Consider the following 15,558-nt stretch of genomic DNA (forward strand, 5'->3'; position numbering starts at 1 on the left):
AAGAGATTTAAGGAAAAACAAGATATTGGCATAGGGTAAAATCAGTACTTCCCAAGATAATTAATTTTAAAAAGTTATTAACTTTAAAGTAGAGCAGCACAGCACAGGAAACACTACAACCAAGAGCTCAAAGACAAAATTATCAGTAATGAGACATACCAACATCATGTATCCTTCAATATGATTCGCTGGAAAAGGCACCACAATCACCTCTGTGGTATTCTTGCCAAAAACGCATAACCTCAAAGTAGTCACAAGAAATATCACACAAACAAAAAAAATTAGTGATATATTACAGAATATCTGAGCAGTATTAAAAAGTACTAACGTCATGAAAGAAAAGGAAAGACATTTAGTATTTCCAACTGTCACAGGTTGGAGACTACAGGCACGTAACTATTAAACGTAATGTGAGATTCTGAAACAGAAAAAGGACATTAGTGGAAAAATGAGTGAAATCAGAATAAAGTTTGTAGTTCACAGTATTGTCCCAATGTTAATGTCTTGGTTTTGATCACTGCACAGTGATTATGTAGGATGTTAATACTAGGGCATATAAGAACCCTCTGTACTGGTTTTGCAACTTTTCTGTTAAGCCTAAAATTTGTTCAAAATGAAATGTTTAAAAAAGATAAAATTTAAAGCAAAACAAGAGCTATGTGTTGTTATAGGATTTATAATGTATGAAGTAAAAATGTGTGACAATAATTGCACAAAGAATGGGAGAAACAGAATGCTTAATTGTAAGGTCCTTAAGCTGTACAAGGTGTAATCGAAAGATACAGTGAATGTTTAAATTAAAAACAAATTATTACAGTAAAAGACATATTGCCATTAACCCCCCTCAAAGAACTCCGCCCATCGTTTTGAACACACTTATCTCATTGCTCTTGCCACTTTCTGAGCAGTTCTGGAAGTCCTCTTTTGTGAGTGTCTTTATTTCATCCTCTATCACAACACTGTCACATTTCGCTTCTGGTACCACAATTTATATCAAATAAAAATATGATAGTGTGTCCTCATCACCTTATTCACCAGATTTGGTACTGTGGGACTTTTAGCTCTTCCCCAAAGTCAAAATGACCATGAAAGGTAAATGTTTTGAATATGTTCAGGACATCGAGGCAGCCATCACAGCTCAACTAAAGACACTCACGAAAAAGGACTTCCAGAACTGCTTCAGAAAGTGGCAAGAACAATGAGATAAGTGTGTTCGAAGTGAGGGGGAGTATTTTGAGGGGGATTAATGGCAACGTGTCTTTTACTGTAATTGTTTTTTATTTAAACGTTCACCGTACCTTTGGATCACACCACATATGTGAAGTTGTACAATATTATTTGAACGTAGACTGCTATGTACTGTAAATATTAGAGCAGACACTAAAAAAGTAACAAAGATATATAAGTAATATACCAACAGTTGAGATAAATGCAAGTTAGAAAAAATAATCCAAAAGAAGGAATCAAATGAGGAGAAAAGAGCTAAGTAACAAATGGCTCAAATAGAAAATAAATAGCTAGATGGTAGATTTAAGCCAAATCATATTAACATAGTAACTATATGAAATCAAAATGATATAAACCCTTCAATTAAGGCAAAAACCATCAAGACAGGACAAAAACGCACCACACCTAACTATATGCTGTTTATAAAAAACCATTATTTAAGTATATAGACATAAAAAGGTAAAAACAAAAAGATGATAAAAAGATATACAATGCAAGCAAGCATCCACCAATCCATAAGAAAGACTGAGTGGCAGTAATTAACATCAGGTAAAACAGAATTTAGAAAAAGCAATATTACTAGGAATATTACTAGAGATAAAGATAGACATTTCATAATATGTCACCTCATCAAAAAGAAAATTAAATTCTAAGTACATATACAACTAATAACAAAGTTTCAAAATATAAGAAGCAAAAATTAATAGCACTAATGGAAGAAAGACAAATCTATCATACTTGGATGTTTCAACACTCACTTCTCACCAATTGACAGAAAATCGACAGGGGTCTAGAAAAAATGAACATTATCCATCAACTTGACCTTCCTCCAAAAACCAACACAATGCATTGTTTTCAACCGCACATAGAAGATTTACAGACAGACCATATTTTACAAATCAACAAAAAATATCTGAAAACATCTCTCAAATACTTGGAAATTGAACAATTCAGTTCTAAATAATCCACAGGTGAGAGAATAACACAAGATATTTAGAAAATACTTTAAACTGAACAATAATGAACATAAAACACATCAAAATGTTTGTACTGCTACAAAAATAGTGCTTCTGTGTTCCCCCAAAATAAGACCTAGCCGGACAATCAGCTCTAATGTGTCTTTTGGAGCAAAAATTAATATAAGACCCAGTATTATATTATATTATTATTATATTACATTACATTATATTATATTATATTATACCCGGACTTATAGTAAAATAAGACTGGGTCTTATATTAATTTTTGCTCCAAAAGACACATTAGAGCTGATTGTCCGGCTAGGTTTCATTTTCCGGGAAACACCATTGGAGGGAGATTTAGAGCTATAAATGCTTATACAATTAATTGACCCTTTAACAACAACACTGGGGAGAAGGGGAGGTAAAGAGTGCCAACCCTTGCGCAGTCAAAAAATGCATGTAAAACTTTTGCGCACCCCTGCCACACACACGCACACACCTAAAACTTAACTACAGTTATCCCTGGGAATCCAGGACTCCATGGATGCTGAAGTCCCTACATAAAATGGCACAGAACAATACATAGTCTTCCCTCCACATTCACGTATGGAAAATACTGTTTTGTATCCCTGTATGTGAAACCCAGGGATACAGAGGGCCAATTGTGTAGTTATTGGAAAAAATCCACACGTGAATGGATCCAAGCAGTTCAAACCCATGTTGTTCAAGGGCCAACTGCATAATGAAAAGAAAGTCTAAAATCAATCCAACAATTTAAGAACGTAGACAAAGAAGAGCATATTAAACTTAAAGTAATAAGGAACTAAATATTAAAAAACACAAAACAAAGTAACAACAAAAAATACATATTAGGGGGAAAAAAACACCAAAAGCAGTGTTTTTGAAAAGATGGATAAAATTGATACACCTCTAGCCAGACTGATCAAGCAAAGAAAGAAGACCCATATTACCAATATCAAGAATGAAAGAGGGACACAATTACATATATTACAGGTATTAAAAGAATAATGAAGAATGTTATGAATGTTATGCCAAAAAATTCGACAAATTTTATAAAACAGGCAAATGCTTTCTGACATATTCAAACTACCAAAATTCAATTGAGAAGAAATAGAAAACCCAAATAACCCTGTATTAACTAAATTACATTAGTAACTAAAACCCTTCCTATAAAGAAACCCATAGTCCTAGATTACATAACGGATAATTCTTCTAAACATTTGAGAAAATAATTCTACGCAAACTCTTCCAGAACATAAAAGAAGGACACTTCCCAACTCATACTACAATATGAAGCTAGCATTACCCTAATAAAAAAACCATTAAAAAAAATTACAGATCAATATCCATGATGAATATAGATGTGAAAATCCTTAACAAAATTTTAGTAAATTAAATCTAGCAACATATAAAAAGGCTCTATTACAACGTTTTAATAGGCAAACACTGGTAAACAAATCACTTAGGTTTGTTTGTTTAATAAGTTGTGACTTTCCCCTACACTATCATTTGACTCACATTAAGGATGCTTACATTTTAAAAATAACTCCTATTCCTGAACTAAGATGTTTTTCAAACATTCAAAGTTTAGCTCTATAAAAATCACATCAAATCTTACTAAAATACATTTATTTGTAAAACTACATATTAACGAGGGCTGGAAATACCTATGACATTACCTTGAACAGATTTAGGGACTTGGGTCAGAATTTATACACTTAAAATTTGCCTTATAGGCTTAATCTCCCTTGCATTGCAAGCAAGTCTTCAGTAGCTCTTCTAAGCAACTGCTTCTGCAACTAAGCAACATGGGCAAGAGTCCGTTTTCCTTTGAGTGGGCAGCACGCTATCATCAGAGGACAGTAATCACCCTCTTCCCCACACCTCTGCCGTACAGGAAGTCACCGGTACCCTATCAAATCCTCAGATGGCTCAAGTGCTATTTTCTCTGTTCTCCTATTGTTTCTTTTAGCAGTAATAATAAACTTTTCCAGGTTTTTGCTGTTTAATGAAAGACATGACAATTTGATAACAATAAACTAAGTTAACAGTTCATTTCTAAGTCTCTCGGGTTTCATACTGAATCCGTCAAAAGGAGTTACTGATTAACAACTCAGAATGCCCTTTCCTGATTTCTTTTTCCTACCAAACTAAGTTACTCATTAACACTTGTACAAAATACTCAAATGAGATCATTAAATAATGTTACCTGGACCATGAAAGCAATTGTAACACCCTTAGCAGTCCTGAGAGAATTTCAAGAATTTTAGGGATTGAAGGTTACAATTTGAGGTAATACCGAAAAATGGGTAACAGTATTTGGCTTCATTAAATTCACTTCAAGGCACGTTTACTGAAAAGCTATCATTTATTGTCTACGTAGGAAATCAGTTTTTATTTCAATAAATGTTACTAAGCCAAATAGGTTAAAAAAAATTGCTAATTCTACTACTTTTTCATGTATCTGAATGCTGTGAGAGTTGTTTTTTAAATGGGTAAAAATGATCTGGGTTCTTAAAAAGCATATACTTTAACCTATCAGACCATTCCCCTTGAGGAATTCACGGGAAACTGTATACTATATAAATCATGTAGCATTTTATTGAATACACAATGTAGAAGAAAAGATTTTTTTAAAAAATCCCTCTAACTTAGCTGTTTCGTAAAGAATAAATAAGGGTGAAACTTGAAAGAGAAATCCTAAACTAGGCCATAATTTAATAAAGGAAAATAAATTGTAGGAATATTAGTATGAGATAAAGATGGAGTTTATTTCTGGTTTCAAAGAAGAACCACTTCCTTTCTAGAAGAATAAAATTCTTTAAAACTTCATTGTCCAGAGTTTCCTGAACTACACTGATTAACTATTCAAACTGACTACCTGATGGCCCTCATGCTGATCAACTGAGGCAAAAAAAAAAATTGTTTTACAAAATCACACCTCTAACATGAAACTCAAAGAAACCAGTTTGGGAGGGAGAAAGTGGTTGTTTCCTGTTTTCCCTCTGAAAACATGATTTCTTGACTCTTTTGGTGTATAATGAAGAGTCTCTTTCAAGATTACAAATGGTGAAAAGTATGGGTAAGAAGAACGGAACACTGATCTATAAAAGAAAGCAATAACTAAGATTTCTGTCTATCTACTTAACACAAAAAGACATGCCTTATACAAAAGGAGAAAAGTAAATAAATATTACCAAATGTAGAGTTTTCTTGGCTACTGTCTGATACTGTATCTCTGGCTCTTCATATGCATACATGTACTGTCTGTTCAGTATCCTTTTACAATGTTTTCTGCCAGTGTTCACCCCTGTGAATATTTATCACTGGTATAAAATCACATGGCATTAATAAAGATGCCATTCATGCTTAAACGGACAGAGTTTCTGATTTTAACATAATTTCCCTACAAAGGCAACAGCACAATACAACCTTACATAATAGTTAAATTTCAAATAGTTCAAATTAAATATTAGGCTATATTTCAAAAACTTCTAATTTCTCATACTGCTGACCACAAACCGGATGGCATAATTGAAAGCCGTATACTGATAAAACAGAGAATAAGCATTTAATGTGCATAATTTAAATCTAATATATATCTATAACATGGATCCAAAATGTGTAAGTGCAAAGTTTAACAAAATGATAATTAGCGCATATTTTGAATTGTAAATTCTTTCATGGGTTTCAGCAATAAAATGTCAAATTTCCATTTTATTTGACCTTTATGCTTGGGTCTTATTTTGTAAATATTCTCAAAGGAGCTAAGGATTTTAGGGATTTTATTTAAAAAGCAGGAAAGCAAGATCTGCGTCACAGAAAATAACTGTTTCTGTCTTTCCTTTATAATAAAAGATAGCTTTCAAGATTTAAGAACAAGTCTGTAGTCATCAGAGAACTGCGAATCAAAACCATAATAGAATACCACTTCACAGTTATGGGATGGCTATAATAAAAAGACAGATAACAACAATGATGTTGAGGATGTGGAGAAATTGGAACCCTCATACACTGCTGATGGGAATGCAGAAGGGTGCAGCCACTTGGGGAAACAACCTAGTAGTTCCTCAAAATGTTAAACACAGAGTTACCATATAACTCAGTAATTCCACTTCTAGGTACATACCTAAGAGAAATGAAAACAAATAACAAATGTCCACACAAAAATTTGTACAAGCTGAATAATATTGTATGTCAACTATAATTTAATATATATGTATATGTATGTATATGTGTATATGTATGTATATATATGTATATATGTATTTAATACATATGGATGTATATGTGTGTGTGTGTGTGTATACATATATATATAGTCATGGGATATGGAGTACAGCATAGGGAATAGAGTTAATGGAATTGTAATAGATATATACGATGCCAGAGGGACAACAGATTCGGGGAGAGGGGTTATCATTTTGTGAGGGGTGAATGTCTAACTATTGCGTTTTGTACACCAGAAACTAATTTAAAAAAAAGAAAAGCTTGTACAAAAACGTTCAGTTTTTATTGATAATAGCCAGAAAGTGGGAACAACCCAAATGTTCAACACAACCAATGAATGGATAAATAAAATGTGGTATATCCATGCAGTGGAATATATTCAGCAATAAAAAGAAATGAAATACTGATACATGCTACAACCTGGATGAATTTTGAAAACATTATGCTAAGTGAAAGAAGCCAATCACCAAGACCAAACATTTTGTAAGATTCCATTTATATGACATGTCCAGAAAGGAAAATCTATAGAAACAGAAAGTAGATGAGCATTTGCCTAGGGCTAGGGGTTGGGAGAAAATAGGAATGGGGTGACTGTTAAAGGGTACAGAGTTTCTTTTTAGAGTGATACAAATGTTCTAAAATTGTCTGTGATGGTTGCACAACTCTGTGAACATGCCAGATAGCCACTGAACTGTACCCTTTAAATGCACGAATTATATGGTATATGAATTGTATCTCAAGTAAGTTGCTCCCCCCCTCAAAAAAAAATCTAATGCAATAGCTTTCAACAACAGCTACACACATAGAATAACCCAGCTTATTCTTTAAAAGTACAGATCCCCCAGACCTGCCAGACCATTAAGTAACCCAGCTTATTCCTCCACTAAATCATAATCGATGGGAGTGGGATCCACTTTTCTAGACCAGTGGGGACAGTACAGTGAGATGTAGTTTCAAATTCTGACTGCCAACTAACTTCCTAGCTGCATGCTCTTTAGTAAATTATCTAATCTCTTTACATTTTCAGTTTCTTCTTCAGTACAATGGGGGGAGAAGTACCTACTTCATTGGGTTACTGTAAGAATTTAACGAGACAATAAATGTACAGAACAGTACATGGTATATAACATTGTGCTAAAACAACAACTATGCTTATTATTACAATTATGTCATTTTTACTGGACCTCTTGTTTTTGTTCCCTATAAGGAAACAGATCATGTAGACTTCTGCAATGTTTGCCCTAATCCATGCATATAAGTTAAACCTTATAAATATTAACTCCTTATAAGAAATATTAAGTCTTATATTTAAAAACAGTTTACTTTCTAGGATGCCCTGCTTGGAATAAAATAAATAACATTTATGTAGTAGTTTTATAGAAATACAGAAATTACAACAAACTTTAATAATGTCACTAATAATGGGCGGTTGCTCGTTTTAAAAAATTCTACGGTTATTTTTAAAATTACAAATTTAGAAATAAAGTAAAAAATTAGGCAGCCACAAATACCAATCATTTAATTAAATAAAATTTGCCAATTTATTTTATTTTATATTTTAAGTGCGTTTTTCCAGGAGCCTTGTACTGCTTGTACAAGTCAAGCAGTTGTTTCAATCTAGTTGTGGAGGGCACAGCTCACACTGGTGCAGGCGGGGATCGAACCGGCAACCCTGGTGTTAAGAGCATCGCGCTCTAACCAACTGAGTTAACCAGCCACCCCAAAATTTGCCAATTTGCAAAACTACATTCACTCTTTTAGTAAAAATGCTTAAATTGCTATATGCTCAAGAATGACTGAAGAAAATTTAAAATCCTACGAAATAATTTCTTGCGTAAGAAATGTGTGTTTTTAATTCCCAGGTAATTTGATAACATCTCTACAAAAAAAAAAAAATCCTTAAAGAGAGACTTCATATGAATTAAAGCCAAAGTTTTAGGGTGGAGTACAATACATACACGAAACAATAAGAACAAAGACAGGAAATAACATTTTTATTTCTATATAAAAACTCCGTATTTCTTTCTCCAATAGCCTATAAATCTATTCCACAATGAGCCATACATACAGGTCAAATTTTGACTGAATCTGGTATGAAATCAAGTCATTCAACAACCACATCCCTATCTGAAAACATGGAAAGGAGCATTTCCATTCAAATTCCTGGGAATATTTTAATATCTCATGAGTGAATCATATGTTTTAAATACAGTGCATTGCTTGAAAAATCTACGATGGATTTTCAAGTACATTTAATTAAACTAAAATTAACTAAGATTTTAAGTGTCTGGTTCAAGTAAAACGTAGTAGAACATCATACCTAAATTGCATCTTTTTCAAAGCTAGATAAAAATTTTTTAAAAACCCACAGAACATTATATCTCTACAAAGTTGCAGAGGCTAAAAACAGAAAGTTTCCTTTATCACCCACCATAACACCAATGCTCAGAGCAACAATACATTTAATTCACCTGTTTTATTCAGAATAAATTTGCCTTTCATACAAAAGGAAAAGTTTCCTTAAAATGTTGCATAATCAATTTTTATATCAATTTTTTAAAATCTTAAAAAAGGGCCCATAGACAATACCTTAATCAATTTCCCCAAATTGATTAAGTCAAAGGTTTATTATATTCCAAATGTTTTTAAGATTTTCCATAATTAAAAATATTAAAACAATAATTTTTTTTTTACTGACTTGTTTACACATTCTTCTAAAAACATTCCTTTGTTTCAGTACAATTTAGCTTTATATACAAAAACTGGAATGAAACCTACCAAGATGCCAACAGTATTGCATTTACTGTAGGAGGCTTTTCTTCTACTTTTCTGTATTCTTGGATTGTTTTTAATGAACATGTGAGTACTTTCAAAATGAAAAAATATTGTTCAATTTTCCTATGACACTGCTTTTTCACAAGGCTCTGATATGCCAATCTTTTGCAGTACTTAGGTAGAACCGTGACTGAATTTAAACAAACATTTTTCAGGTAAAGGGAAAGTCAGAAAATGGAAAAATGTAAATGTAGCATTAAGGCATCTAATAAAATTATATCTGTAAATACTTTTAAAATAGGTAGCAACAACTTAAAAATTAGGCAAACATCTTTTTTCTGCTTCAAATTCACTTTTTCTTCAATGAAAATGAAAGTCTAGGTTTATGTGAAAAAGGCTCAATTACGTCTATATTCTAACTCACTCTTAAATCTATAAAAAAATCTCAAACTATGTACTATTAATATTGCTAAAACTGAATGATTAAAGTAAACCATAAGAAGATGGAATTTAGGAACCAGATGTTTTTAGGCTAGTATCAGGTATTTTCTGATATGGAAAAGCACTCACTAAATTATTTAGCCATAACAAGTACTACAAATAATAGTAAACCAAGGCCTCTTACCAATTTCAGCAGGTAGTTGTTTGATTTTGTTCTCTCGAATGCTAAGCATGCTGAGTTTTGACAGGTTTTTGATGTCCTTTTCCACAGTAGTTATACGATTAAAGCGAAGATAAAGAGTGGTGAGAGAATCTAGCCTGTACACCACTGAAGGAATTTCTCTCAGTTTATTGTGCCGTAAATCAAGCATCCGCAGCTTCTTCAAGTTATCAAGAGAGTCAGGCAAACTGGTAAGTGAATTTTCACTTAGAGCCAGTGTCATGAGATTTACTAGACAGCCCACTTCTGCTGGGAGGGACTGCAATTTGTTGCTATATAAATAAAGTTCTGTTAATTGAGTTAACTCTTTGATTGATGATGGCAATATGTGTATAGACCTCTTGGATAAGTCCAAACGCATTGAATTCTCTTCCCGACATTTGTTGAGCTCCTTAATCACCTCTGCATTGCTAGATTTTTTTCTAGTCCCAGGTGCTGGATTTGGCCGTTTGATCGTATTGTCAACTGAAAAAGCCACCCCTGGTTGGGCAGCACTGGAGTCCTTCTTTCCATCTTTGGCATCTTTCCCTTTGGTCTTAGGTTCTTTTTCTTTGCTCTCTTTTCCAAAACCTCCAGAGGCTTTTGCCTCCTTTTCTCTTTCCTTAGCTGATGGTACTTTGGGATCTTTCTCTTTAGAGTCTTTTTCTTTTCCTAAACTACTACTCATGGTGACTCAAGCTTGGGCAAAAACTACATGAACTCCTTTTATTTTACTTGCCAACAATAGCAGTTGGAATTCAAAGATGAAGAAACAAAGATCCTACAGAATCAAAAAAGGTGTTGGCTTGAAGAAGCAATTACCATGGAGTAATAGCCATCTGTTACATGTTGGATCTAAAAGCACTATGCCCATTTCTGGTAACTCATTCCAACTGGTAAAGTGGTGCTGGTCAATGATTCATTAGAATTCCTGAAATACAAAACAAAGAGAGTATTAATACTTTAAATTGTAATTTATATTAAGCAAATGGGCTCTGAAAAAACAATCTTACTGATAATTTTGCCATTTTCCACGATTTGATACAATATTTATCAAACTATTAAGCAAAATCCATTGAAAAACTATAAAAATTAATAAGGCAGGCCCTACCTTTAAAGTATATTTACAATCTAACAGGAAGAGGTAAGATAAGTGTACAAGTTACTGTAGTACAAAACTTTGTAAGAGCTGAAAAGAGGGAGAAGTCCCAACAGCAGATAATGTTTGAGTGCTTTTTATGTACAAGCTCTATGATAAGGAATTTACAAATATTAATTCATTTAATACATTTACATAGGGACATTGAAGCACAGAAATATTTTTAAGAAACTATAACTTTGTGGTCTTGGAAAAGTGACAGAACTGAGATTCCAATAGATGTATTCACTGCCTGTGTTCCTAACAACTACACTAAAACTGCTCTATCTGTAACTAATTACCAGATCGCTTTAAGCAACACAAAGGATTTCAAAGGTGATGACAGAATGGAGAGCAGTCTGTTAACAGAACAAAATGAGAAGTGAAATATGTATGGAGAACAGCAAATAGTTCAGGAAAAAGGGCATCAAGACTCTGCACTTAAATAAGCATTCTAGGTGACTGTAATGCAAGTAGATCTAGGGACCACCTTTCAGAAACAGTAACAAAAAGCAATCTTCAATCATGTCTGTAGTCTAAGAACTGGAAAAGTGAGAATTCTTAAGGGTTCTTAAAAGTAGAAATAGTTCACTGAATGACATAAAATGACTGACCAAAGGGATTCACAAAGGCTGAAAAGATGAGTAAAATCTTTGTGAAGGAGCTACTCCTCTCTAAGCATTTCGAAATTTAAACTGTAAGTTTTGTTTTGTGACTCTATTATGAGTTTTATAACTAACTGATCTTTATTTGGTACTAGGGCTTAAAGCTTAAAGACAAAACTATAATATCTCACCTGATTAGCTTAAGAGGTTAAAAAGAAGTTAATAAAATTGAATCAAACCACTAAAAGCATCTGATAGTCTAAGTGCTCACAACTGTGCTAAGAATTTCGATGTAGAGGATGTGAGCCTCACCCTATACAAGGTTACAGGTCAGCCAAAACATTCACATATGACAACTAAGTAACAATAAGATATATATCAAGTCCTCAGATAAGTGACATATGCTCTAGCACTTTTGAGAAACCATTGGTTTGAAATCACTCACGTACTAAAAACACACACATATATACACATACTTATACTTCTGTATAAACATATATTGGGTTTCTCCATAATCAGGCTTCAAATTCTGTCTTTTCCAGGTTTACCACTTGTATCGATATACCCTCCCTTCCGGTCTTATCAGACTATCGACAGTCTGCCTCTGAAGTGCTTTCGCATCACCGTGTCTTCATTCGGCTTGCTCCCTCTGCTTCGATGATCCTTTCTTCTTCTCCATCTCTACTCCCTAGTCTCCCTGGCCACACTGTTTATATACTATCCTCACCAGTGTTCTGAACATATGGTACTGTTTTCCTCCCTCCATGCCTATACTCGTGCTGTTTCCTCCTCTGCCTACATGCCTTCCCTATATATCCCCTCAAACTTCTTCCTTTTCCAGGCACCTCCTTTCCAGATGAACCCATAAACATCTTTTAAGACTCCTAAGGACTCCCTTTTTCCAGGAAGTCTTTCCTACATCCCTCTCATTAGGCTAAGTACCTCCCAGAAGGTCCTATGAATGTCTATCGCCATATAACATACTGTTTTTTAAATCATTGGTTTTATTTTTTTAGTTCCTAGGTAAATCTTTACACACCTCAAATTCTTATTAACTTCCACAACAGCAATATACTTGTCTTTCATATATGCTTGTTTGTTTCTGTTAGGATGTATTTTTCTTTCATAAAACTGCAATAGCATTTTTGAGTATCAAAAAATTAAACACACCTAGTCCCCATCCTGAACAAGTCAGTACTAAAGCAACTGAGTATTGCAGAGCAAGGTGGGCATCCACCCCAGTGATGGCAGGAGGTGAGAAGTCAAAATGTCCCATAGCAGCAAGTCAGAGCCCAGGCAGACTGAAGAAGGTGGGAGTACAGAAGACTCACCCCATCTTGGATTTCAGAGTCTGGGTGAGCTGAGAAAGACAATCCCACAAAGGGGCAGCTTGTCGGGGGGATGTTAGAGCCCAACCAGGACAAAGTGGACATCAGTGTATGTTGGCCACCTACAAGAGGTGTCAGAGGCCACGTGAGGTGGGGACAGGTGTCCTCAGGGGAGGATGGCTCAAGCGTGGAGAACCATCACCTGAATGGGGTAAGAAGAGCATCCCCAGGTGGTGACAGACCAGTGTAGGATGCTGGATTCTAAGAGGCAGAAGTGCGAAGGTCAGTGGCATGGCATGGAAAGCGAAGAAAACAAGCGAGGTGCAGAGGAATCCATGAAGACAAATACTGTGGCCTGGCAATTCGCAGGAGAAAATACTTAAATGGCCAATAAGTATTGTTTCAAAACTAGTCAATATCACCAGCAATTAGGGAAATATGAAGAGATATTACTGCCATCTGGTTAGCAAGTATAAAAGTCTGATAAAAACCAACAGTTGTCAAATAATATAGAGCTGAAAAAACTCTGCCAATAAAAGTAGCAAGTGTTAAAACTATGTTGGAGAACAATTTGGCAAATATCTGATGAGTCTCCAAATACCGACATCCACCCATTAGCTCCACCAAGTCTCCTTCTCGGTATTTACAGTGTGTAAACTTCTACACACTCACACAAGGAGCCTCTGTGGCAAGGTCACACTACACTGTGATAAAAAATCACTACACTTACCAGAAGCAATACGGACAAACCTCAGAAACAATGGTGAATGACAAAAACAAAGACATGTAAGTTGCAAAATGATATATAAAGAATGGTTCCTTCTGTATAAAGTTTTAAAATATACAAAAATACATACTGCCTGTGGACATTTACATATACAGATTAAACATACGAGTACGTAAAGGACTGAGGAAAATCAAATTTAAGACCGCAGTTTCTAAGCTATAGTTAAGGGTAAAACCAAGGTAAGGTAGAATGCTAACCCAATGTTTACTAAGCTGAATCAGAGTCCAAAGAGATGTTTCCATTTTGAAGCAAATGCTCAAATGAACTCTGGGTTTCTCACCTTTGTATCTTCACTAGTCATCAGAACAACATTTATTTAAAAATATAATGAGAAATAATGTTACAGCTATCAAATTGATGAAAATATAAAAAGAATAGTGCTGGTGAGGATACAGAGAAATGGACACACTCATAGTCTGCTGATGGGCATACAATCCAGAAACGCCTTTCTGAAAATGTGGCTTCTTCATAATATGATGAATTTCGGTATTTTTTTTTCTTTGTTTGATTGAAGAAAAACATAAATGTGAGAGTTTACACATTGGTGTAAGAGCACAGAAGAAATAAAAGAATATACCCCAAACTCTTCATTGAAGTGCTTACTCCTCTCTCTGGAAAGACATGGGAGTTGGAGGTGATGAAAGAGAGAGAGAATGGCAGGGAATAAGGTAAAGAAATGGAGGTTGAGACCAAATCATAAAGGGGCATGTGTAGTGAGCTAAGAGAGCTTGGACTCTGCCACAGATTGTTCATCTAGGATCTTACGAGCACTACATGGAGGACACTCATGGAACAGTAAACATTCTTGGCCTGACTGACCTGGAAAGGAACTTGTGTGTGTGTTTGCATGTGCCTCAGGCGGCCAGTACTGAAGGAAGACAGATCTGTCTTCAAGCCCTCAGTAAACCCTTTCCAAAAGGCAAATCTCTACTCTCTCTTTTACCCGCCCACTAATGGTGTACGACTTGTTACCTCAGTTCAGGCTGCGAGTTTATAAACTACTACCATGTGAGTACATTTGAGTTCCAAAAAAACCCTGTGAAACAGGTAGTGCTATTCCCATTAACAGATGAGTTAACCAAGATTTACAGAAATTAAATTATTTGCCTAACAGCATGGTGTGCATCTGACAATAACACGAATAACAGCAGATAACATTTATTAAGAACTTAGTACATGCCAGGCACTGTGCTAAGTGTTTTTAGCTGTGATCTCATCGTTTCCTTACAATCATTCTGAGGCAGGCTATTCCCCCTCCCCCCCGTTTACAGATAATGAAACTGAGGCTCAAAAGAAATCAAATGACTTAGCAAAGATTACACAGAACATAATTGGCAAAATCAAAGGACTAACATAGTTCTTACTCTAAACCCATACCTTAACCACTTTGCTATTTCAGAATACATTAAGTAGGTATAAATAATCAGGTAAATAATCAGGATTAGATACATGAACCAAGGACAGTTTTTGACAGAACAAGATTTGAAAAGGTAGGATTACTTTCTACAGCATGAGGAAACACTGACTAAAAAGAACCAATAATACACTATAGAAAAATCTAAATATCTTTAAAAAAATTATTTTCCCCCTAAGACCTAATCCTTTATATCACACTAGTAGTTTACTGATCTTGCATTTAAAAATTTCTTCCAATAATGTATTATTGTGTGTCTAAATGCATAATCCATATAACCTTGAGTTCAATTAATTTTACTGAATGGTATCTTTCTGAAAAGTATGATAAAAGGAATACATTTTATAAATTTGTTTAAATTCAGCACCATAGAGTTTAACTCTGTAGTCGTTTAGGTCTACGTTTTCGTTAATCATAGAATCCATACAGAA

The 15,558-nt window shown here is 34.4% G+C and overlaps 1 protein-coding gene across 3 annotated transcripts in view; it reads right to left on the minus strand.

Moving 5' to 3' along the window:
• Positions 1-15,558, minus strand: part of SHOC2 (SHOC2 leucine rich repeat scaffold protein) — a 69,068-nt gene that overhangs the window by 38,547 nt on the left and 14,963 nt on the right. For all 3 annotated transcript variants that reach the window (XM_033131211.1, XM_033131209.1, XM_033131210.1), the window contains exon 2: positions 9,841-10,786. In XM_033131211.1, coding sequence (XP_032987102.1) covers positions 9,841-10,543 — 703 coding nt within the window. In that variant the 5' untranslated portion in view covers positions 10,544-10,786. The remainder of the gene's footprint in view (positions 1-9,840; positions 10,787-15,558) is intronic.

Source organism: Rhinolophus ferrumequinum, chromosome 16 (genome assembly GCF_004115265.2).
Source record: "Rhinolophus ferrumequinum isolate MPI-CBG mRhiFer1 chromosome 16, mRhiFer1_v1.p, whole genome shotgun sequence".
NCBI lineage: Eukaryota > Metazoa > Chordata > Mammalia > Chiroptera > Rhinolophidae > Rhinolophus > Rhinolophus ferrumequinum.